This window comes from Python bivittatus, unplaced genomic scaffold (genome assembly GCF_059951505.1).
Source record: "Python bivittatus isolate LINGU-HERP-01145 unplaced genomic scaffold, Pbiv_v1 ctg000070_np1212, whole genome shotgun sequence".
Taxonomy (NCBI): Eukaryota; Metazoa; Chordata; class Lepidosauria; order Squamata; family Pythonidae; genus Python; species Python bivittatus.
This window is the reverse complement of record NW_028277034.1, coordinates 53,691,444-53,715,214: the sequence shown is the minus strand read 5'-3', so window position 1 is coordinate 53,715,214 and position 23,771 is coordinate 53,691,444. Positions and strand designations below refer to the sequence as shown.

General features: G+C 39.0%; 1 protein-coding gene across 3 annotated transcripts in view; it reads left to right on the top strand.

Moving 5' to 3' along the window:
• Nucleotides 1-23,771, top strand: part of CTNNA2 (catenin alpha 2) — a 519,575-nt gene that overhangs the window by 370,313 nt on the left and 125,491 nt on the right. For all 3 annotated transcript variants that reach the window (XM_088133180.1, XM_088133181.1, XM_088133182.1), the window contains exon 9: nucleotides 17,921-18,073. In XM_088133180.1, the coding sequence (XP_087989306.1) occupies nucleotides 17,921-18,073 (153 nt within the window). The remainder of the gene's footprint in view (nucleotides 1-17,920; nucleotides 18,074-23,771) is intronic.

Sequence of the window (23,771 nt, the reverse complement as noted above, 5' to 3'; positions counted from 1 at the left end):
CCAGCCTCTCTTTGAAATTTGCCTTTCTGTTATTAAAGAATAGTTTGCTTATGAGCAACCATTTTAACAATGGTAAAATCTTCTAGTAATGCTCTGTTGTTCTGCCCACTTGGGATTATCCATGAGTCTGGCTTTTCAGTGCCAATTATTCCTATTATTTTTCTATCAGTGATCACTGGGATACACCGAAGGTGGAGACAATTAACCTTCATATGGCTTGTTACATAGTGGGTACAGCTGATAAATATTTTATGGGTAGAGAAAATAATAATACAAGTACATGTTCTTTAATGGGTTGATGTGGGCATGCTTATCTCGCTTGAAGTATTCAATGGTGTAAGTGGCTGTTATAAATTCAAAAATCCATTTTGAGTAACTCTGATTTAGTTAAGCCATTAGTTTAACAGTTATGGGACATACTTAGAATCTTTGAAGTAGACCATTAAACTTCTCTGGGACATGCAGTATGTCTCTCCAGGCTCTTAAAGGTATAATATTTATCTTTTTAAAATGGTGTCTGAGGCAAAAAAAAAAAAAAGTCTAATTTCTTTTTACTGATTTGATTACCTGACACCATCAAATTGGTGTCAACTCTCAGCACCCACAAGATAGACATTCTCCAGGATGATTTGTCCCCAAGGTAGCCCTTCAGGTCTCCCAATGATGCACTCATCGTTATTGTAATGAAGTCTGTCAACCTTGCTTCTGGTCATCCTCTTCTTCTCTTTCTTTCCAACTTTCCCAGCATTATGGACTTCTCAAGGGTGCCTAATGTGTTCAAAGTATAATAATTTGAGCCTGGTCATTTGTTCCTCAAATGAGAACTCTGGATTGTTTTGTTCTGTTACCTGTTTGTTTGTTTCTTGACCATCCATAGTATTTTCAGGAGTCTTCCCCAATACCAGAATTCAGAAGTGCCAGTACTCTTTCTATCCTGCTTTTTCAAAATCTACCTTTCTGTCAGGCCTAGCCCAAGGAACTCCAAGAGACAATGCTAATTCAGTTCAGCTATGTTTATTAGCTACAACCTCTAGCAAGAGTCTTCCCAGACTAAAACCCCAGTTCCCAAGTCCTCCAGCCACAACAGTGTGAATTTCTCAGGGAGGTGCCAGTCTCATGCTCTTTTCCTCCCACGTGGTTCTGGCGAGCTAAGAAAATGTTTGTCTCCCTGATCTCGGCCTTCATAATTCCATTCCATCACACTTTCACTTCCATTCAGTGCAACAGCGATACTCTATGGAATTGTCTGGAGAGTTCTGTTCTTTGTAGGTATGGACACCTCACAGCACCTGATTATCTTTTCTAAGGTCTCCATTGCTATTCATCAACTGCTAGTCTGCAGTGTAGTTCTTGACTGTTGGTTCCCTTACTGTTGATAGTCAATCCTAAAAGACAGAAACTATGCACCATTTCAATATCTGCATTATCAATTCCAACACTAGTTGCTATGCCTGTTTTAATTAGTTTGGTCTTCTTTATATTTAATTTTAGTCCCATTTTTTCATGGTGCTCCTTGACTTCCATTACTTGCAGATCACTTGCATTTTCAGCTATCAGAGTAGTGTCATCAGCATAACACAGGATATTGATGTTTCTTCCTCCAATTTTAAAACCATACTCATCTTCTTCCAATCCAGGTTGTATATAGGTTATATCCAGTACATCAACAAGGTCTCTTGTTCCTCAACCTTTTGAAAAACCAACTTGAATATATGATATTTCCCTCTCCATGTACAGCTGTAATCTGCATTGGATGTTCCTAAGCATTATTTTGCTAGCATGTAAAATTAAACATGTAATATGATAGTTTGTACACTGTTAACTCTCTCTGTCTCTCTCTTTTATATTGGCATGTAAACTGAACTTTTCCAAACTCTTGGCTGCTGTGTCACAGTTCAGTTTTGATTGCATGGCTTTGGTTAAAACCTTTACTGGTTCTTCATCTGTTGCTTGCAGTGTGTGTGTGTTTGTGTGTGTCTGGGGGGGAGGTGTGACTGGAGTACAGATCTATGTCATCTTGTAGTGATGTTAGAGGTTTCTTTTAAATAGGAAGTATCCTGGATATTGACTTTTCTATTGCACAAAATTTTAGTATACTTCTTCCATCATTTTTTTTAAATTTTTTGTTTGAATTAGTTACTATCTTTCCACTGGCATTCTTTACCATACTAATTTGAGTTTGGAACCTTCCTCTGAGTTTGGAAAACGTTTGGAGAACTTTCCTTGTTTTGTTTTTGTTTTGTTTTTTGTGTGTCTGATTCCATCTTCAGTGTCTCTGCAGATATCATTGTAATACTACTTCTTGTCTCTTATAACAGCTCTGTGAAATCCTTTAATAAATTTCTTCTTGGGATCTTTGTCATTCTTGGCTTTGGCTTTTCTTCTTGGCAATTTCTATTGTTTGTTCTGACATCCAGTTTGCTTTCTTCTGTTCCTTGGTCTCGGGCAACCTCTTTTCACGTTCATCCTTCACGTTCATCCTTCATCTGATTTTATTCCACATTTTCTCTAGTTCCCTGTCAGTGAGGTTCAGGACTTCAAAATGGTTCCTCACGTTCTTGAATATGATGAGCATATGTTCGAAATCATATTGTGGATGCTGGTTGGCTTTCGTTATCCATTTTAGCTGGACTTGGAACTTGCCCATGAAAAGTTCATGATCTCCCCTGGCCACTGCTTTGATGTTATAATTGAGCTCTTCTACTGTCTTGTACAGATCATCTAGTCAATTTGATTTCTGCATGCTCTGTGATGTCCATCTAAATAGTTACCATGTTGTTGTTTGACGACTGTGTTAGCAATGACAACATTTTTGGATTACCAGAAAATGATTAGTTATTTTCCTGGTTCATATAGTTTTCCTAGGCAATACAGTCCAGCTAGATTTTCCTTCTTACAATTTCCACTATTGACATTCTAGTTTCCTACCATAAGCAGCACATCTTGCTTACGCATTCTGTCAATTTTAGGTTGAACTTGACCATTGAAATTCTCACCTTCTTTTTCCTCTGTATCAGGGTTGGAACATAAACTTGGATAATCACCATATTAAAAGGTTGTCCATGAAGCTTAATTGATATCTTTTAGTTAAAGATTGCACTGCACCCAAGTATTGTCTTTGCTATAGCTTCCCTGACTATGGAAGCAACATTACTCTGTGTGTGTGCACTTTTTGCTAAAAAATTGAGCTGCTAATATTCCAGTTTAAATTATTCAGGTGGTGTGCTCTCTATTGCAATAATGCTCTAGTCCTTGTGACATGGGAAGATAATGGCAATTCAGTTTATTTAGCTTTAGTAAATATGTGTTATTTCGGGCCCTAGTCTTTGATAATCTAGTTTTATGGAACCAGTAAACAATAAGCTATTTTTCCATCTGCCAATCTCCTTGTTGACCTTTGTTGAAACTAATGAGTTGCTATTTGATTCCCACCAAAGAGATACTACTAAATAAGCAGCAAATTAGAATCTGTGTTCAGCTTAGCAGATTCAGGGCTGAAACCAATGCTCACAATGCATACATAAGGACTTGAGGTTAGAATGTCAATGTTTGTTTTTTTCTCATTGTCAACTATAAACACCATATCAATAAATGCCTTCCACTCCCAAGGATTTCTACCTGGAAAGAATAAGGGGTAGGAGTTGTTCATAACTCTTGATAACAAGAGTAGATCCAACAGACTTCAAGATACCGTGTCAGGGTAGATGGCTTGATTCTGGCATAAGGTTAGGCAAGTTGCACACAGAGCCTTCCATTCTGGTCCTTGCAAGGGGCTGAGTCTGTTCTTTGAACCCTCCTTCCATACTGCCCAAATGTCCACTATCATGTATCAGACACACAGGCATGGTTTTTTTGCGGTCTTGGAGAAGAAGGAAGCATTGCAACAGATTATGCTTTCCTCCACTGTGATTGCTGTGGCATGAAAAATCTCTAAGGCCTGTGAGAGGATGTGTGTATGTGTGTGGAATTGGTGAGCAGGTGGCTGAAAGAGCAGAGCAAGGCTGGCTGGCTGGGTACCCATCCGGTTGAACACCTGGCCTCTTACAGCACCTGGGTATGGACTGGCTTTGGAGAGAATACAGAATAGGAAATATAGATTTAAATAAAACGTTAAATAAGTCCCTTGACTCTGTTTCTCAGCTTAAAATTAGGCATCATCAGAAATACACAGAGGTTTTCAAATGAATACATTTACCTGACAGGAAGACAAGCTTTTTTACTCTGAATTCTTATCTACATCTAAGAGGGATAGGGTGGGTCATCTTATATTTCTGGAGAAGAAAAGGCAGCATTAAAATTTAATCAATGGGCAGAAGGTGCAAATGATTACAGAGGGAGGTGCCAAAAAGCATGGGTGCCTTTGAAGATTAAGAATATTAAGCTGGGAGGGAGAGCTGCTTACCAGACAGTTTTAAAACTTTTTGTCAGGGGTGTCTGCAGGAGGGGAGAAGGGTCAAAAAAGTCAAGATTATGGCCACAACCATATGATTGAAGCTTCATCCCCTTTTTATGTCCATGATGATGCACTTAAAAAGGAGTGGGGCTTCGATCTCATGGTTGTGGCCGCCATTTGACTGTTTTGTCCCCCTTCCTCTCCTGCAGACTCCCACCCACTCCACCCCGCTCCTTTTGTAATGTCAAAACAGGGCTTTGATGTAGAGGACATAGGGAATGGCCTTGAAGGACAGGAGGAACAGCCACGACCAAAGCAATGGTGAGATAAGAGGGACTTGAGTCCGGACCAAGAAAGTAATATGAGAAAACATCTTAGATAACCCCCTTCCTAGTTCACATGAAGATTAAGGGCGGAGTGGGGGGGGAAGCACATTCAGACTGGCAAAATTCTGTTACTATAATTGATATAATTAAAGTAGTCCTGACCTACATGGCGTTGGCTTCTTAGTCTGGTCTACCTTCTTGGGCTGACATTCTCATTCTGGTTTTGCCTTTCTTTTGCCTCCTAATGCAGCTATCTCTTTCCTATACCTCCTCTCCATCCTCTGTGTGCGTATGTGTGTGTCTATGTGTTTCACTGTGTGTTTCTACTGTGTAGAAGGAGGGGAGTGCTTAAGGGAATGGTTATATCAGCAAGAGAATGGCTGGGATTCGCAGGTAGGGAATCAGTTACTTTTTTGCTATCGTTTGGCTGTTTCTGCTGGAAGGAGGGAAGGGAATGAGTTTGTGTACGTGTGAGTTTCTGTGTGTGGGAAGGGTTTTTTTTTTTTTATGTTACAGGAAATTTTATTGTTATTATTTAGCAACCATGCTTGTTTGTATGTGAGAGAGAGAGAGGTGGGGGAGAGAGTGAGAGAGAGACAGGTGATCATGGCTTATCTGAATCCAGCATTTTGTTTCTCGCCATGGGCAATGTTTTTGGAAAGGTCACAAGCAGGAGATAAAGGCATGCCCTTCTCCTACTGTTGTTTCTCTGCAACAGAGTTTAAGAGGTTTGTTGACTCCAACAGAGGTGGCATTCAGCTTCAAGACCAATAGCCCTCAGTAGACCTAACCTCTGTGAATTCATGCAATCCCCATTAAAGACATCCACGCCCAGTGGCTAGCGTTGCGTCGTGTGGCAAAGGGTTCCATAAGTTAATCATGAACTACAAGAGGAGCTGCTACTGCTGCTTCTTTTTTTAAATTTTATTTTAAATCTTCTGACTTTCCTTGTAAGCAAGGTGCTTGCGGCTCCTGATCCATTTGATTGTCCTCTCCTGCACTTTGTTCAGCTCTGTCATAACCTTTTTCAAATGTGGTAACTAGAGCTGTACAAATATTTGAGATGCAGACATATCTGAGATTTCTATAAGGGCATTACAGGGTTGGCAGTTTAGTTTTTTGGGGTTTTTTTTTTCAATCCCTTTCTAATGATCTATAGCATGGCATTTGCCTTTTTCACAGCTGTGACACATGGAGGATATTCACTCTTCATGGAGCAATTCGCTTGACTCCAAAATCTTCTTTTCTTCTTTGCATCTTTAAAAAATTAATAGATATTTAAAAGCACAACTGAAGGGAAAAGCAGAAAAAAGGATGAGAAAAATTTCAAACTGTGTAGAAGTGAATTAAGCAAAGTAACATTAAGTTAGTGCTGCATTTCAAGATCTTTTTTCTTGATTATTACAGGCGCCTCAGCCCCCGTTAGTATATATGTGAACGCAGCTCCCTCATGCATCACATTTCACTTAATCGAATGGCAACTGCCAGTTTAAAGTGATCCTTTCATGGCTATCACCATTGCTTTCTGTTTTCACCACCTCAAAAGTTTTGGTCTCAGTTGTTCTCAAAGTCAGGTCCAATCACTCTCAGCCTAACTAGTTTATTTTTCTCATGTGAAGGATGCACAAAAGAACATTTCAAACCACCATCATCTAAAGGAAGTTCTCTGTGCCCAAGCACACACAGCCCAACAGGTCACTTTTGTTCATCAGACATACATTGTTCTACTCCCTGCATATTAATCACTAAAACTCAAGACATACTAAAGGATGTGACTGGATGTTGTGAACATGTTTATGATCCCCAGTGTTTGAAATCTGGTTGAATCAAACTTCTACCAATGGCTTATTTAACAGAGAAAAACTACTGGAAAGTTAAGATATGATTCTGAAGACCTTCATGGCCTGTTTCCCATTGTTCATGCCCCCTGTGCACCTACATCCTGTGGCTACATGGAATATGGTTTTGAAGAAGGCATCCATGTTTATCTGCTCTATGACTAGACAACACCCAGGAATGTCTGCAGGATATGGCCAGAAACCTCAAGATGGCAGCTTCACAGTATGATCAAAGCTATGCTCATTTTGATGTGTGTCATGTATACAAACCACATAAAAAGCTAGATGGAGCTTCAGTCACACCATCATGGCTGCCATCTTGACTTTTCTGAGCACACCCTGGAGACACCCCTACCAATATCCCAGATCAAACCCTCTAAGAGCTTTTTTTGCTTCAGTGTGTAGAGCAGGGATACAACTTGCTTTCCAAGTTGTAAAGCTACAGGTGACCTCACCAGAAGGGTGATGATATCAAAGAAAAAGGCTGGGTTGATGGAGGAGGACCATTTTAGGGTTTATGGGGTGCTAAGGGTGATAATAGGAGGCTTCTAGGATGCAAATCGCTCCCATTTCCATCCTTTAAGGCTTCTCAAGCCTCTGAAAAACACCTCAGAATCAAATCTGGCAGCAAAATGGTGGTCTGTGTGTGTGTGTGTGTGTGGAAATGGGTGGAAATCTGCCTCCCCCACACCTCCAGCTTCCAATCAGAAAACCAAAATCATGCTACTGAAAATCATCTGTTTTCTGATAAAATGTTAGCAGCATGATCTTAGACTGCAGAAGGCTGCAAGATGCTCAGCTTCTGTTTCAGAGACAAGAAAGAGCTGTTGTCAGCTGCCATTTATGGGATTTTAATCTGCATTAGGTTTTCATTAACATTCTGTTATTTTCTTCTTGAGCGAGCACTCCTGTTCTGTCAAAAGTCAGTGCTAGAGTGTGGATTAAACTCCATATTTTTAAATTAAAATGGATAATGATCCCTGCACAGCAAATCTGTTCTGAGCACATAAGTTAGTTATGGCCATAACACACGTGGAAGACGTGGATGATTCAGATGGTCTGTGGAGGGAAAGTTCTCCATTTCCTCATTAGAAAGGAGGTGGGTGGGTTGTTTCTTCGTTTCAGCTCAAATTACTCATGTTCTGTATTTCCAAATAGCTTTCTTGAGTTGTTGTCAGTATGACATAGTGTGTTTTTCATAGGCTAAAGTGCTTTGAAGGGAACAAAGGGTGTGTTTTTCAGCAGATTTGCTGTAATTTCCTCCCAGTATAATTATGAGGTCTGAATTCATTCTGCATATAACATTTTCTGATGCCCCAGGTTCCCTTATGTTTGGAGACGATATTGATTCTTGATTATGTGCCATCCATTTGTTGTCAACTCTCAGCGACCACATAGATAGATTTTCTCCATGATGATCTATCCCTAACCTGGTCCTTCAGATCTTCCAAGGGGGTCCCCATCACTACTGTAACTTGCTGCTGGTTGTCCTCTTCTCTTTCCTTCCATCTTTTCCAGCATCAAATCTGCATCTTCTCCAGAGAGCTGGATCTTTGCATAATGTGTCCAGAGCAGGATAATTTGATCCTGGTCATTTGTGCCTCGAGTGAGAACTTTGGGTTGATTTGTTTGATGATTCATTGTTTGTTTTCTTGCCTGTCCATGGTATTCTCAGGAGTCTTCTCCAATACCAAAATTTTAAAAATGTCACTTTCTAAAGCAAGAATTGTGGGTGACTCTTGTCAAGACTCTAAGGAAATACATTTAATAAGATTAAAGTAATTATTGATAATCAACCAGTGAGGCAAATCTAACCAAGCTGACCCCAACCAATTGCCCTCCAAATATCTGGGACTACAACTTCCATACCTGGAGTCAACATGTGCAAAGGCCATGCTGGCTGGGAATAATTGGATTTGTAGTTGAATACTGCTGGACGCCCCCAGGTGGCCACGGTTGGATTAACCTGTGGCGAATCGTAACCATTTAAAATGTAGGGTTCTTTTTAATTAATATTGTGTGTAAGAAGCTGCACTGAATCTAGCAATGCCATGGCCTCAGTCTGGCCTGTAAATAAACTACTGAGTCATTAGGGCTTCTTCCAGAATATGTTATAAGGGTACTGGAAATTTAACTCTGTCTTGGTTATACATTGGAACTCCTATTAATGGGACACATTAGAGCAGTGTTTCTCAACCTCGGCCCCTTTAAGGTGGGTGGACTTCAACTCCCAGAAAAGCTGGCTGGGGGAATTCTGGGAGTTGAAGTCCACCCACCTTAAAGTGGCTGAGGTTGAGAAACACTGCATTAGAGGAACGGAAGCCTACAGATAACTTTCCTCCTGTTTTCAATGTATGTATTATGTTGTTTTATTTTTACAAATATTTTAATTGGCATCATGTGATATGTTTTCTTTTTCTATCCTTTCTGGCAGATAACTGCCCTTTGTAGAACTTTTTTTCTTTTTTTTTCTTTTAGGACATATTTTTAAGAGAGAGGAGAGGATCTCAGGATTGTTTGGAAAGATGACTTTATTTTTCCTTTGCAAATGAACATTACACTTTCCCATATTTTGCTCTGACCAAGGAAAATAGGAAAGTTTGAGTCCAGGAAACTAGGGATTAATTTACCAGGTAGCCCCACATCAAATCTTAAAGCTCTGCGTGGGCCATCCAGATAAAGCAGTGCCTATCTCCGGTTCATGCTCCTTCATTGGATGGTCAGTTTCTGTAGAGGGAGCGTAACTACTCCCTAAGAATTAATTAATTCAGAATGAACCTGCCCAAGCCATACTGGGCCTATGTATTGCATTTATTTATTCCTTTATTTTATTAAATTTATAAGGCTGGCCAACTTCATAAAAACTCTGGGTGGCAAATAATAAAATCAATCCCAAAATACATTTAAACACCCAAATGTTCAGAAGAAGAACCATTCAAGATCCACCATTCACTCAACCCAAGGCCTGGGAGAAGAACCTTTTTTTTCCAGGGCTCTTTTAAACAGGGCCAGAGTTGGGGCCATATGTACAGTATCTCGGGAAATGTTCCTGAGGGCAGATGCCCCCCAACAGACCAGACACACTTCATAGGTCCCATCAGGTGACTTTGCTTAATAGATAGAACTTAGAGCGTGCAAACTCTGCCTAATCATACAGGTGAGGCAGAAATCTGTCAGCCCTTTGAGGATGTCCAGATCAGGAGCAGACTCCACAAGAAGGCTAGAACTAAGCTTTATTGAAATAGGCTCTGTGAAAGAAGCTTGTAAATCGGCTTGTACTGTACCTCCCCCATCTCATATTCTTCAGTTAGTCAGAGAAGAGCCAGCTTGAATCTCTTCAGTGCTTGAGGAATGATTCTGCCCTTACTCTTTCTGTAACGGCTTCTGAATATTTCCCTCAAGGTCGTCTCCATGGCTTCTACAAAACCATAGAAGACAGACAGTCCTTTAGATAGCCAGGCCCTCTGACCTGAAGGGCTTTATAGGTGATAACCAGGATCTTGAATTGCACCCAGAAGCCAAATGGCAGTCGGTCCAGCCCATCATTGCTGCATTCTGGAGTGGGAGCTTCTGAGAGATTTTCAAGAACAGCCCCATGTACAGCGCGCTGCAGTAGGCCACACAGAAGTTGGCCAAAGCATGGATGACCATCTGGATGTGTAAAGGTTGAGGTATTACAGAAACTCTTAGCCTCACCTGTTGCACTTTGATACAGGTATAACGTACCAATTCGGAAAGACATCCATGTTCAAGTATTGTGCTTCCTTCAGTACTTTCTCCAGTCCTTATAATGAGAAATGGTTGTCTCCCTCCCTCTCCCTCTTGGCTGACGAGCAATGTTGCTCTTTGGAACACAGTGAGGCTCAGTGCCTCTGTAACCTTCCCAAGGCTTACTACAGCCAATATCTTGGTTAATACCAATCTTAGCTTGGCTAAGTGTATGTACCTACAGCCAGTTAAAGCAATTGGTAAATATTTTATTAATTCCCTTCCTTTATCAATATCATTTTATGACACTCTTTCATCTATAAAGCGCCCACGTGGCTGTTTTGTACTGGCAATTTAACATTGTTCTAGCAGTTTCTTACATGCTGGTTTCTGAAGCATATAATGTGTGCCCAAGAATGACGTCTGCATGCATACTACTTAACAACATTTTGCTATCCCAAATTTTAGGTAACTTAACTCAGATGTTGGGTGTATCTATCTTTCTTAGAAAACTAAGGAGGTTCCCCCCCCCCCGATTAGCACCTAGATAGACCTCTTTGACAGACCAATGCTATAGACCAGCCAGGAAGTCAAAACACCTCTTGAAATCTGGCAGTGGCAACCCACTTCTGTATCTTGCCAAGAAAATTGCATGTATGTGTCTTTTAAATAACCAGATAAGATCAACTCAAAGGCAACATTACTTTATTAACAAATTAAATGCTGTGGTCAACGTAATTTCTACTGCTGGTTAATCTGAACATTTGCTTTATGGAGGTCGCAATTATAACAAACTGGGCAGCTATTGTAGGTTGATAACCAGTCGAGGTTGCAGGAGTTATGCCTTTACTGTAAGATACCCACCAGCTTCTAGTTGCTTTCTAAGCAGAATTTAAAATAATTATGCTAAATGTAAATGATCTAAATGGCTTAGGAACTGACAATCGGGGGACTACACTTCCCAATACGTTCATGTAATCATTGTTGTTTTATTCCCAAAATGAGATTCAAATTTCTTTGCCTTCTTTACCATGCCTGCAAATTTCACAGATGTGGCCTACCTGTACAATTTTGCCTTTAGTTGTCACCCACCCCAAATTGTAGGGACAACGTAGACATGAAACTATTTTTTTTTTAATTTTATGAGCACAATTCCTAGTTTTTCCACCTCCCCCAGTCTCACAGCCATTGACTTGGAGGTACAACTTCTATCTCCAGGTGTTATTAACTTGCGCTTAAAAGTCTCACTTCTGTTCATGCCAATCAATATTTGATTGCACCTACGCAATAGCAACGAGTAATAGGGTTGTCAATGGTATCTTGAGATGCTACACATTAAACAGAGAAACTTTGCAAGCAATTCTATTTTCTCCCATCGCTAACAAAAAGTTCGCTAAACTTTTATTAGCGACAAACTCTAGGTGACGCACTCTTGATAAAAGTTTAATAATCAGTGAGAACCATCAGTCTCCCACTGCGGCATTAACTTCTTCTGTCCCCACCAGGCTATTTAATTCCATTTCTGGCTGTAATTAGTAAACAGGCATCTGCCTCTGTGTGTGCACGTGTTCAGGGAGAAATAATTATATTACCATGAAAATCATTGTGCTGGAGAGCAGTTTAGACTCTTGAAATGCAATTAGAATTGGGGCTAAACAATAAAAAAGAACTACTCTAGTTTGGCAAAGAGATTAAAAGACTCTCTTTATATGGCTTTCTAGTTGTATAAATATTGGGAAGTAGTCCTCCTAATATGCAATGCATTGACTTGGGTTAAATATACAGACAGGTATATAGTATGACTTTATTCAATAGCTAGAAAAATCTGAAGCCCCATCTCATTACTTGGGCATCTAAAGAACTTTAAGAAAACCCAATGAGAGAGTCTCTGCACAGGCATGGTAGGTAGCAAATGTTTGGAGAAATTGTTGAATTACATCCTAGAGGCACCCACTGCAAATCACGAATGGGCTATAAGTTCATGGCAAAGAATGGGTGCTGGTACCACAAGCCAACAAACGGTGATAACTGAATAAAGCCTGGCTTGTTCCAGATTTCAGTACTGACTGTTGCAATTAATTACCACATTCATAATCATAGTTAGCATTTATATAACAGACTTCAAAGGTTTACATGCATTCGCTCCACCATCTTGTAAGGCGGATTAATATTTGTTCCATATTAACCAGGGAGAAATAGGAAGGAGACTGAAGTAGTGCAGATAGTTGCTGGCCTGTGTCCACCTCATGGGTACGTGGCCGACCTAGGGCTTTCTTAGCTCATAGCTGGCATCCTAGCCACTACAAATAAGATTATCTTCCTCAGGAATGTTCTAATTCTTTCTTGAGTTGATAGCCACAACTGTCAGTCCTGGTTCTAGGACTCAAAAGGGATATGTGTAAACAGTCTTCTTCAAATGTTTAGGTGCTTGATAAGAAGATTATTTTGGGAACACAAAGATCAAGAAGTAAGTTCATATCCTGAGTTTAGTTCCTAGATGTACACAGGGCTATGTATAGTTCTTCTATATGAGATCAAAGTATATGTCCATACATATTAGGACTCTGCATATTTCAGGAATATTTCAGAACTCTGTTGGACCTTACTTAAAAGTTAGCAGAGCATCTCTCTGTTATTCAGGAAAGCAGTCCAACTTTTTCTAGGCTTCTATGGACACCTGGGGAAAAGTTGCAGCTGCTTTAGTGGTTGCATTTATGAGTAATTCCTTAAAGTAGCAGCATCTTTTTCAACTTCTTGAAGAAACCTAAAGAAAGAAGAAAAGAAAAAAAGAGAGAGATAGCTATTTTAATGAGTAACAGAGAAGCTGTGCTCTTGGAAGGTCTGAAACACTTCTTCCAAATGCTTTTTAAATGGTGACCAGCCCTTATACCTGCTCTCACACACCTTTCAGATATCTTAATTTACCCCCTTAGGTGCCTTTTCAGCTGTTGCTTTTTCCCTCTTGCTGAAGGCAAATAGATCCTACCCATTCTTGCCACACGTGGGGCAGAGAGTTACTAAGATTTGCTTTCTAACAGTTATTTACTTTGATGAATGGCCCTAATTGGATAAAATAGACTGGTTCTGCTGAGCTGATACCTTTGAATATCTTGTCCTAAGACAATTAATATTCCCTTGTCACGCTTCTGTTCAAGCTATTAAAAAGAACGCCTTATGTTCACACTCCTGTCACAGTTAACAAATGATTTTGTCAAGGCATTCCTTATAGACTATTGTTGATGGATTGTTAAATTTTTGGTATCTCATTGCATATGTAAAATCTATTAACTGTGCTTTCCACCATACATACAAGGGCATTGCAAAAATCCAATTCAGAATGAGATTGCAATACTAGTTTGCATTAGACCTCAGCATAAAATTCACTGTAGTGAAGATGTGGTTTATTTAGCAAAGACAACTGAAACAAGAGGTAGTGATATAATTTGTAAAAAAAAAAAAAAAATCTGCAAAATAGTTGTCTTTTTAAAAATCTATTTGTCTAATGGGTTGACTGATTTCCAGCTGCACGCTAGAAGTATGACTAAAAGGCTATCTTAAAACTTTTTTTAAAAAATGTGTTGCATGTAATTAACATTTTGTGATGTTAAAAAATATTTCCATGTATAATCTAACATGAAGTGAACAAATTAAGAGTTCTGCAAAACATTTTGAAGTTAAAACGTTTTGAATTCAAAATGCTCAGGTTGGAACACAGTAACCCAACCTTATCATAAATGGTCCAACATCAGAATGAGCCATTTCACCCTATTAGATGTGGTCCTACCTCAAAATAGGCATTCCAGCTGAAAAAGGTCAGAGGAAGCAGTTACAGATTTATTACATTTCAATCTTGAAATCTTTAGCACATTCAATGCTAGGTTTTTACTGAATGCATCATTGAAATACCACATTACCCACTAGTTTGTGCTAAGATTGAGATCTGCATCCATTGTTTAAACTTTTTCTATTTCCTTTCCATTTCTAGATAGTTAAGGTAGGGGTTAGCCATTACAAGCAGCTCTAACAATAGTTTTGTTTTTTTTGTGTTTTCCCCCTTGTTTTTCTGACATTTCTGTTAAAAGAAAAAAATACTGTATTCTTACAGTATTGGTTTGGTCCCCAGGACTGATGTTCATTATGATCTAAAACATCTGCAAGATACCATATTTCCTATCCCAGCTGTAAGTTTTATCTATGATCATGACACTTCCCTTTTTTTGTTCAATAGATACCCAAGAATGGGAAAAAAAGGGGCATCGCTATATCCCAAGTGGGATATAGATTGTCTGTCATTGATTAGCCAAGAGTTGTAATAGCCCATCCTTGAATTCCTTTCAGAGTACTTTAAGAAGCTCAGGGCTGTATTTTTTGGAAAGACTTAAATCCCTTCTCTTTCTGAAATTGGTGATAGGTAGCCAAAACAAGAAAAAAGTAACAGCATATAACTCAAATCATAGAAGTAGATGAAAGCATAACTCAAATCAAAGAAGTAATAAAACTATCTACTCAACAGGCAAGGGATGCTGGTTATGGGTAGGAAAAGAAAAGTGAAAGAATGGTATTAAAATAGGATGGCTAGAGCCCTGGACAGCAGAGCTTGACACTGCAGCCTTGTGTGGCAAATCTCTCATGTCCACTCGCTTCTAGGTATGTCTGTTTGTTTTAAACAGAATTTTGCTCATTTCTTTCAGTGTATAATGGAGTATTCATATATCTTGGAATCTATACAAGTTTTGCTATTTTTTTTCCTTTAAAAGTGCAGTTTTTCCATTTCTATTCATATTTTAGATATTAGGCATTAGAATCTTTGTCTCCAGCTACATTTCAGTGACCTCCTTGCTCCCAACCATCCATTTTATCCATTGATTTCCCCTTATATTTCCCTCAGCCTTGCCAGGCATAGTAGTTTTTAATAGTCTATCATCATCAAACCACACGTCCAAAGTTTGGGAGTTTCTGCTTGCTGATTTTTCATCAAGGGGGCAGTCAGTCTTTATCAGCTCAGGACTAATAGGACTTCTTCCATCCATGGAACTTTTAGAACCAGATCCATAGTGCATCTTAATTTTTAAATATAGAAAGTAAAACACTGGAGTATTAGTGTTTTTATAGGACATAAGATAAAAGTGTAAGAACACCAAGATGGATTCATAAATTAGCCAACCCACATGGACGTGATATCTGGGAATTCTAGGAGTTGTAGCCAAACACGTAAAGAAGAAAAATTAAGTACATTATCTTCATTTGAAATGTCTTCTGCTGGTTAGAAAGCCAGAAATAATAAAATCATTGATCTGTCATTGTCATTGTCTTACTATTTGGGATATCAAAACATCAGATTCCTAACATGGTTTCACATAAAAAGGAGCCTTTCATGCATGTACCTTGAAAGTCACATGTACCTTGAAAGTTAACAATTAACAAACTAGTCCGGGCAGTCACCAGGACTCAACACTGATTCAAAGGAAGGAAGGAAGGAAGGAAGGAAGGAAGGAAGGAAGGAAGGAAGGAAGGAAGGAAGGAAGGAAGTAAGGAAGGAAGGAAGGAAGGAAGGGAGGGAGGGAGGGAGGGAGGGAGGGAGGGAGGGAGGGGGGGAGGGGGGGAGGGGGGGAGGCAAGGCAAGGCAAGGCACTTCGTCTCCTCAAGATATAATAATAAATTAGTGTTACCAAATCCATGTATATTTTGGTTAGATTCCAGGTCTAACCTGTATTTAGATAGGTCTAAATATGCAAGGTACCCGAAGTATCTTGGAAATTATGATGTTGGTTGTGGAGATACCAGGTTTATTTGGTCAAAAGTGTCATAATTCTGTGTGTTTATGTTGGAGATAAAGTGCATTTATTAATTGAATAATTAATTAATAATTCTTTGAAGATAAAATGTATTTATTAATTACCATGATCCAATTTTTTTTTTAAAAAAAAATGGAGGATAGTTGGGTGCTTTACTTCAAAACTCACTGTCACCACCCCTGAATGATACTTAAGAATTCTTAAATTGAGGTTATTTCCTCTTATGTGTTCTTTGCCTGGTCATGTAGTATCTTGGATGTGTGTGTGGAGGAGGGGGGTTATTACGTTCTTCTCTCATTTACTTGGAGAACTATTGATAACAAACAATTAAAAATGTGGTTAATAATGGTCCTGGATGAGCAGATAGTACAGTAATCATTTTTCTGTAGAGATTCATCCACCAAACCTTTCCTCCATGTTTAATTATAGAATGATGGTGACAAAGGCCACCAGTGTTTTATGTATAGACACATACATGTTGATTCTCTCCTTATCATCCCCCTTTCTTCTTTGTTCTTTGCTCAAATGCCTCCATTATCTCATGCATCTGCTAATTTCTGTTCCTTTTCTGCCTCTCTTCCTTAAAGAAGTACTGTAGCAAGCTAATCCTTTACCTACTTTAATAAAGTGCTATAAATGTGTACTTTCGTCACTGTGGCATCTTCTGATCCTGTAAAGTTTGGTAACATTTTTTTTCTTAAAGAGAAATCTTTAGACTTTCAACAAAGGCTTTCTGTAGCAACTCCTTCTCCTTCCCCTTCCCCTTCCCCTTCCCCTTCCCCTTCCCCTTCCCCTTCCCCTTCCTTCCTTCCTTCCTTCCTTCCTTCCTTCCTTCCTTCCTTCCTTCCTTCCTTCCTTCCTTCCTTCCTTCCTTCCTTCCTTCCTTCCTTCCTTTTCATTCTATGCAGCTTAATCCATTTCATTCTCCCACCCACCCACCCGTTTGAAAAATAGCAGTGGAAGATAACCTAATGGACAATCTAGATCACAGTTTACATGGATCTCATCTTAATGTTGCCATTTTCTTCTCTCTAATTTACCCTGGAAATTTAGATAGAAGGTCACTGAGAGAGGGAGACATGTTTCCCTCTGCTATTGTGTGCCATAAAACACTGACTCTCTTAATGGCACTATATAAAAAACTCACCACAATTGTCTAGACAAGACATTTTTCCCAGGACACCAAGTATGTATCCGAAAAGGGACTTTAAGAAAGAAGATGTTTGCCTCTTTCTACAGACAGCTTTGTCAGTTGCTCTAGTTTTTATAAATTGGGGTATTATTGTTATTGTTATTGTTATTGTTATTGTTATTGTTATTATTATTATTATTCATTTATTATAGTCCAATCAATTATATTTTATCAACACTTCTCTTGAGGATGATTTGGGTTGTCTTTGATAGTCAGGACAATCTGCAGCAAAACATATGCACTGTCACAGTCTGTTAAGTGCTTCATTTATTTTATCTGGGCGATTTATCCTGTAAGTCAATTTAGCAAAACTGAACGAATTCAATGATTATATATATATATATATATATATATATATAATGAATATATATATTCATTCATTCATTCATTCAAGACTAAAGAATTCTGTTTGCCTTGACTAATCATCAGAACCTTTGTTGTTGCTTTAAAAAAAAGTGGATCAATGTATTCTTATAAGAAATACTAACAAAAGGCTCAAAACTAGTCCTTCTAATAGTAAAACTAGTTCTTTGAATAGTAAAGCTGGAATATAGTTGAATATAGTTGAATATAGAACTTTGAATATAGTTTTTAAAAGCAAATGGGAAATTGAGCTTGTTTCCCCCAGATACAGTGGGACCACCACTTTCTGCTTTGCTTTTTCACAGTTGCGGAAAGCCGTGATGGATCACATCTCTGATTCCTTCCTTGAGACCAACGTCCCATTGCTGGTTCTCATTGAAGCAGCCAAGAGCGGTAATGAGAAAGAAGTGAAAGAATACGCTCAAGTGTTCCGTGAACATGCAAACAAGTTGGTGGAGGTAAGTTGGATCTCCTTTGGGAAGGTAGACCAAGGTCTCTAATAAAAATGATGTAGACTGCAATTCTATAAACACTTATTTGGAAATATGCTCCATTAAATTCAGTGGGACTTAGATCTGAGTTGGGAATTGTAGATTATAACTTCAAATATATGGTGGGGGGGAGGATTGCTCCTGCAGTTTTAAGGGGGAAAAAATAGGCCTTTTTATGGGTATCCACAGGGGGAAAAGTGAAGGCAAGTGACATCATATGTGTCATGAAATCACACAAATGACATAAATTATGTGCATACTGGAACAAAGATGCAAATTAATTGTTGTGATGTGCATGATATCAGCATGGCTCCTACTAGATGCTTAGGCATGTTTTGCAGTTGTTAATAATAATAAGTAACTGACAACCATTCTCGGATCTTGCTTGGTGATAAGCAACTCACCAGACAATGCAACACCACCAGAAATAGGCTGCCAAATGGATTAGCTAATGGGATGTTTGAAAAAAATCAGTACCAGCCCATTGTACATACATCTGAAAGACCAGAGAGCATGCAAGTGCAATATGGAGGGAAGCGAAGAAAAGTTGTAAGGATAAAACTTGGTGGCATCTGTGGCAGATAGCTCTTTACATCTTTATCTCTTTATCTTTACATCTCCTTAATTCCATGCAAAAAACTGTACAATTCCCTGTATTTACTACTAGAAGAAAGAAGATGTTAAAGACAAGTAAAGGGAGAAGAAGCATCTTTTCATATTAGCTCTGATTATGCCAAAATAGTATAAAACTGCCTTCATTAAGTCAGGCCATTGACCCAACTAGTCTATTACATTGTATCTTACCTAGAAACCTGTTTTAATGGTGACCTTGAGAACAGAGCTTGGGAATTTTAGCTTGCAAGTCCTTTCTTTATCCAGTCAGCCCAATCCAGGAATTTTTGAAATCAGAAGTTAACAGTTCCAGGAGCAATAGAAGCGATATCCTTTAAGCTACCCAATTCTGTAAGAACTGCCATTATACAACCTCCATTCTTAATTTCTGGGCAATATTGAAAAATAAATAAGATCCTATGTCTGTGTATGGGGAAAGAAGGAAAGAAAGCTTTGGATTCTTACTAGGAGAAACTTCTGAAGGTTTGACTGTTGGGTTAGTGGAAATCTATTTACTTGCCCAATTTAGCTCTATAGGGTTTTATATTTCGCAACAAGGTAGAACTGCATCCAGTTGATTAAGGGCTAAACGATATTTCTTGTGGCTTGTCAATAACGTCTCCTGCTTCTACCAGTGGATTCCTCTTAAAACTTTGCCAGCTGAGCAGTACAGCAGGGTGGCAGTCTGTACCAGGCAGAAAGCCAAAGAGATGTTCCAGTACACTATAGCTGACACGAATGGATTAGGAAACACATTGGATAATTATTAGACTGTCTTTCCAAAGTAGTTAGTGCCATAGAGAAGGAAATGGAGAGAAATGAGCGAGAGTTGGCTTTTTGTCTTTATGAATTGTTCCTATATGCCTAAACACTTAGAAATGCAGTGGGGTTTCCCCCCCCCCTTCCCCTTTCAGGCAGAAATTGTTTATCAGTTGTCAGTGTTGGGTATTCTGCTTACAGTATGTTCCCTGGAATATACTTGTATAATTTTGGTTTATTCTGATTGACTCTGATGTTACCCGAACATATAAGAAAATTGTGGCATGCAAATATTTCAGGATCTAGCTCAGCTTGAACTCTGAACTTCAGATAGGACTCTGAAGGAAAAAAGAAGATGGTCTGATAGATAGATAGAGATTCAGTGTGGGAGTGTGATTAAGTTGTTGGACTAGGACTAGGGAGGCCTATTGGTCCAATATTTTTCCAGGTCTTTTGGTATGGCATTGACCCCACTGCTGCTTTCTTTTTCCCCATTCACTCAATCTCTGTTTCAGGGTCTTTATATTTCCCTGTTTTTTTCTAGTTCTGTCTCATTGACCCTTCTATCTCCAGCTACTACGATGTCAATTACCCATACTTGTTTCTTTGTAAGTACAGTTATGTCTGACTTACCATGGGCTAAATGTTTATCAGTTTGAATTTAGAAGTTCCACAGAATCTTAGTATCTTCATTCTTGACCACTTTTTTAATATTGTGATTCCACCAATTTTTTGCTGCTGGTAAGTTATAATTCTTATTAAGATTCAGATGAATCAAGGTGGCTGCTTTATTATAGCTTTCCAATACTCCATCTGTGCTATTTTCTTATATCCACATACCAGATGTTCAACAGTCTCCTCCTGTACTTTGCATAACTGGCATTTACTATCATGCTGACTTTTCTCAATTTTCACTTTCATTACATGTGTGCATAGTGACCATTCTTAAATCACTAAGATAAGACTTTCCATGTTCTTCTTTAATGCGCCATGTTTTTGGGTTATTAACCTTTCCTTGGATGTTGTTAGAAAACTGGCTAGGTAAAGGCTTCTTTTCCCAATTTTGCCTTCGCATTACCAGCTGCTCATTCTTAAATATGTCCTTGGTTTTATTGCATTTCAATGCCCCTTTCTTTCTTAGGTTGCTTAGGACATCTTGGCTGCCCTTAGTGTGTTCAGCCAGAGCCTAATTCTTCTTCTTTAATTGTTGGCTGGACTTGCACCATTCCATGCCCACCTTTCCCTTGGAGCAAATACAGGCTATCAGTATAACAACATGGTTATAGTGTATGGTTGATGGTCATGTTTTTCAAAGTCTTTTGATCTAGTCCTTCTAGCTCAGCTTGTGCCCAGTTTATAATTTCTGTCAAGTATCAAAGAAGTGGAATAGCCTAGGCAATGATGGCTTTAACAGTATTTCCACCATTAAGCGTAGGTTTCAGGACTTTCCTTACCCTTCTTACCCTGTGGGTACACTGGCTTTGACTTCCATGTGTCTAATATTATCCACTTGTAAGATGCCCAGATATTTGTAACTATCCTCTGGTGCAAGGCATCTTAATTTGTTTCCCTCTGGTATATCAATTCCATAGTTTTCAACCAATTTTCCTTTGTTTACCATCAGTGATTCCCATTTTCCTGGCTGAACCTCCATGGCAATGCCATTGCTATAAACTTTGACTCAGTTTCTAATTGGGACTTTCCTTGTAGTTTCAGGTTGTTCCTATGCGGGAGGTGAGAAAGTTTAACTGATCCCTTTGATATCTGATATCCATGGCATGTTTTATTTAAAATTACTGATAGCGAATCAGTGATGTTATGAATGGTAATGGTGAGAGGGACTGTTCCTGAAGTATTCCTCCTCTGATGTTAATTTGGCTGATTTGTTCACCAGCTGTGTTTTCCACAAGCTCATCATCATTTAACAATATTTTTGATGTTATCACTCACTCCAATCACGGCCAAGCACTTTAAAACCCAGTTGTGTGACAATGAGTCAAATGCCTTCTTAAAATCAATCCAAGCAAGATACAGATTTGTCCTTCTTCTGTAATTTCCCCAAACCATCTTATCGATTAGAAGCTCATCTTAAAAGCCTCTCATTTTTTGCCTATTTCCCTTCTGTTCTGTTGGTAACAGGTTGTTGTTTTCCAAAAGATTGTATATGGCAACTGCTATTATACCAGTCAGATTTTTAAATGTATTTGGAAGACAGGTTATTGACATGTAGTTGTTTGTTACTCTACCTGTCGCATATAATCTTCTTTCAGGAGACAGATCTGACCAGTTGTAATCCATTCACTTATTTTCCCTCCTTACAATATGGCATTCAATTGCCCAGCCAGCCGTTTATGCAAACTGTTTAAGTGTTTGAACCAAAACTCACGTCGTCCATCCATTCCTGGGTCTATCCAATTCTATATTATTTGGGTGGGAGTGGGGGTGGGAGAAGGTGTCAGCCCCACTAGGTAGACCAAACCAGGAAATCAGCCCCACAATAAGGTTAAAACTATTTTATTGAGCTTGCTTTAATAACAGAATCTTCAAATCTGATGGTGCTGAGCCTCCTCCTTCTTAGAGTCCACTGAATCAGGGAGGCATCTGCCTGAGCTGCTTCTGAATGTTACCTCGTTGCTCTGGACTTCAAGAAGGCTTCAGCCCTTTTGCCTAGGGAACAGCTCCATCAAAGTCATCTTCTTTACTCTCGGGGAGGGGGGCAGTTAATTCAGGCATTATAATTAGGTCTTCCATGTGCCACCTGTTCAGTTCAGTTTGTTGCTGCTACTGCTGCTGCTATTTAGACATATCCCCCCCCCTTTTTTTTCAAGGGTTGTTCACATGGGGATCTCTTATCCCCATAGCAGCAATCCTGTGAGATAGGCTGGGCTGAGAAAGAATGACTAGATGGAAAATGTGACTGTATAACTCAGGGAGTTACCTGTGAAGCATTTTGATCTGATCAATAAAGGCTCTAATGAAACATCTTGAGCCAATCTCTTTTGTATGGCTCCTTCCTTCCTTCCTTCCTTCCTTCCTTCCTTCCTTCCTTCCTTCCTTCCTTCCTTCCTTCCTTCCTTCCTTCCTTCCTTCCTTCCTTCCTCATTTCCTCCCTCCCTCCCTTCCTCCCTTCTCCAGATTTGGGCTGGAAAAATCAACCACTAGAGGGAAGCAAGTGTAAGTTGCTTGGTATCTTGTTGCTGCCATCTAGTCGCTGTTCAGATTTTTGCCCTGCCAAAAAAGAGTCCTTGAAGAATAGAATAATTCCCATAGGCAGCAAACAAGGGTCATACTCATGTTTTCCTATGCTACAACACTAAAAAAAACAACTACGACTGCTACCAGGGACAGGAAAAATGTCAGTGTCTCTTTTCTTTTTTTAAATAATATTTTATTAAAGTTTTACATAGATAAAAACCGAATGCAAACTAAAAAAGATATGAAAAAGAAAAGAGAAAAGGGTAGAAAGAAGATAGAAAAAAGAAAAGAAAAGAAAAGAAAAGAGAGAAAATAAAGATATATCAAAGAATGGCTCCCCCCTCACTCCAAGCAAGAATAAACCATTTCAGCAACTTAACACCTTCTCTAGTGATACTTTTAGTGCTACTAAAAAAAGGGGGGAAAAGCTCTTCTTCCCATTTCTCATCTTTTTAGCCTGATGAGTAGTTAACAGTTAGGAAACAAAGCCACGCTTGACACCAGCACTGCTTCCCCTGATAATTTGGGGAGTGGGATTCATTGGAGCCCCCCAAAAGAACCTGTGAAACACTTGTTCCAATTGTCACCTATGAACCTGAGCTGCTCTTAGTTCAGTCCTACAATGGAGCAGTATCTAAGAGGCATCTTTGTATAGATACAAACTGATCTTTAGTGCTGGTATTATTCTTGAAACAGTCATGCCCATCCTTCTATAAGAGTGCTAATTTCAACCAAAGGAGGAAGTCCTTGTCCCCTTTTTCCTTTACCTGCTTAGGTTTACACAGATTTCCCACTTGTCCTAGACCCTTTTTAATAAAGAAATTGAAAGGAATTGTGCCACCATCTGTTTTTCTTCTCACAGGATTCTTGAGATGTCTGAAACAATCAGTTGCCTGCAGAAAGCACTTGTTGGTGACACACAGAATAAGCCTGTATTTTAGGATGATTAAAATTTGATATACTGCAGCAAATCAATAAAATCACAGAGCAAGAGAGGCATTTGGAGTTAAAGAACAACACTCCTATTTCTGCTTTATGGTCTCTTTGTCGTTGGGCTTACAAGAGCTGTTCATTAATATCCTCTTGATTATTCGAATGT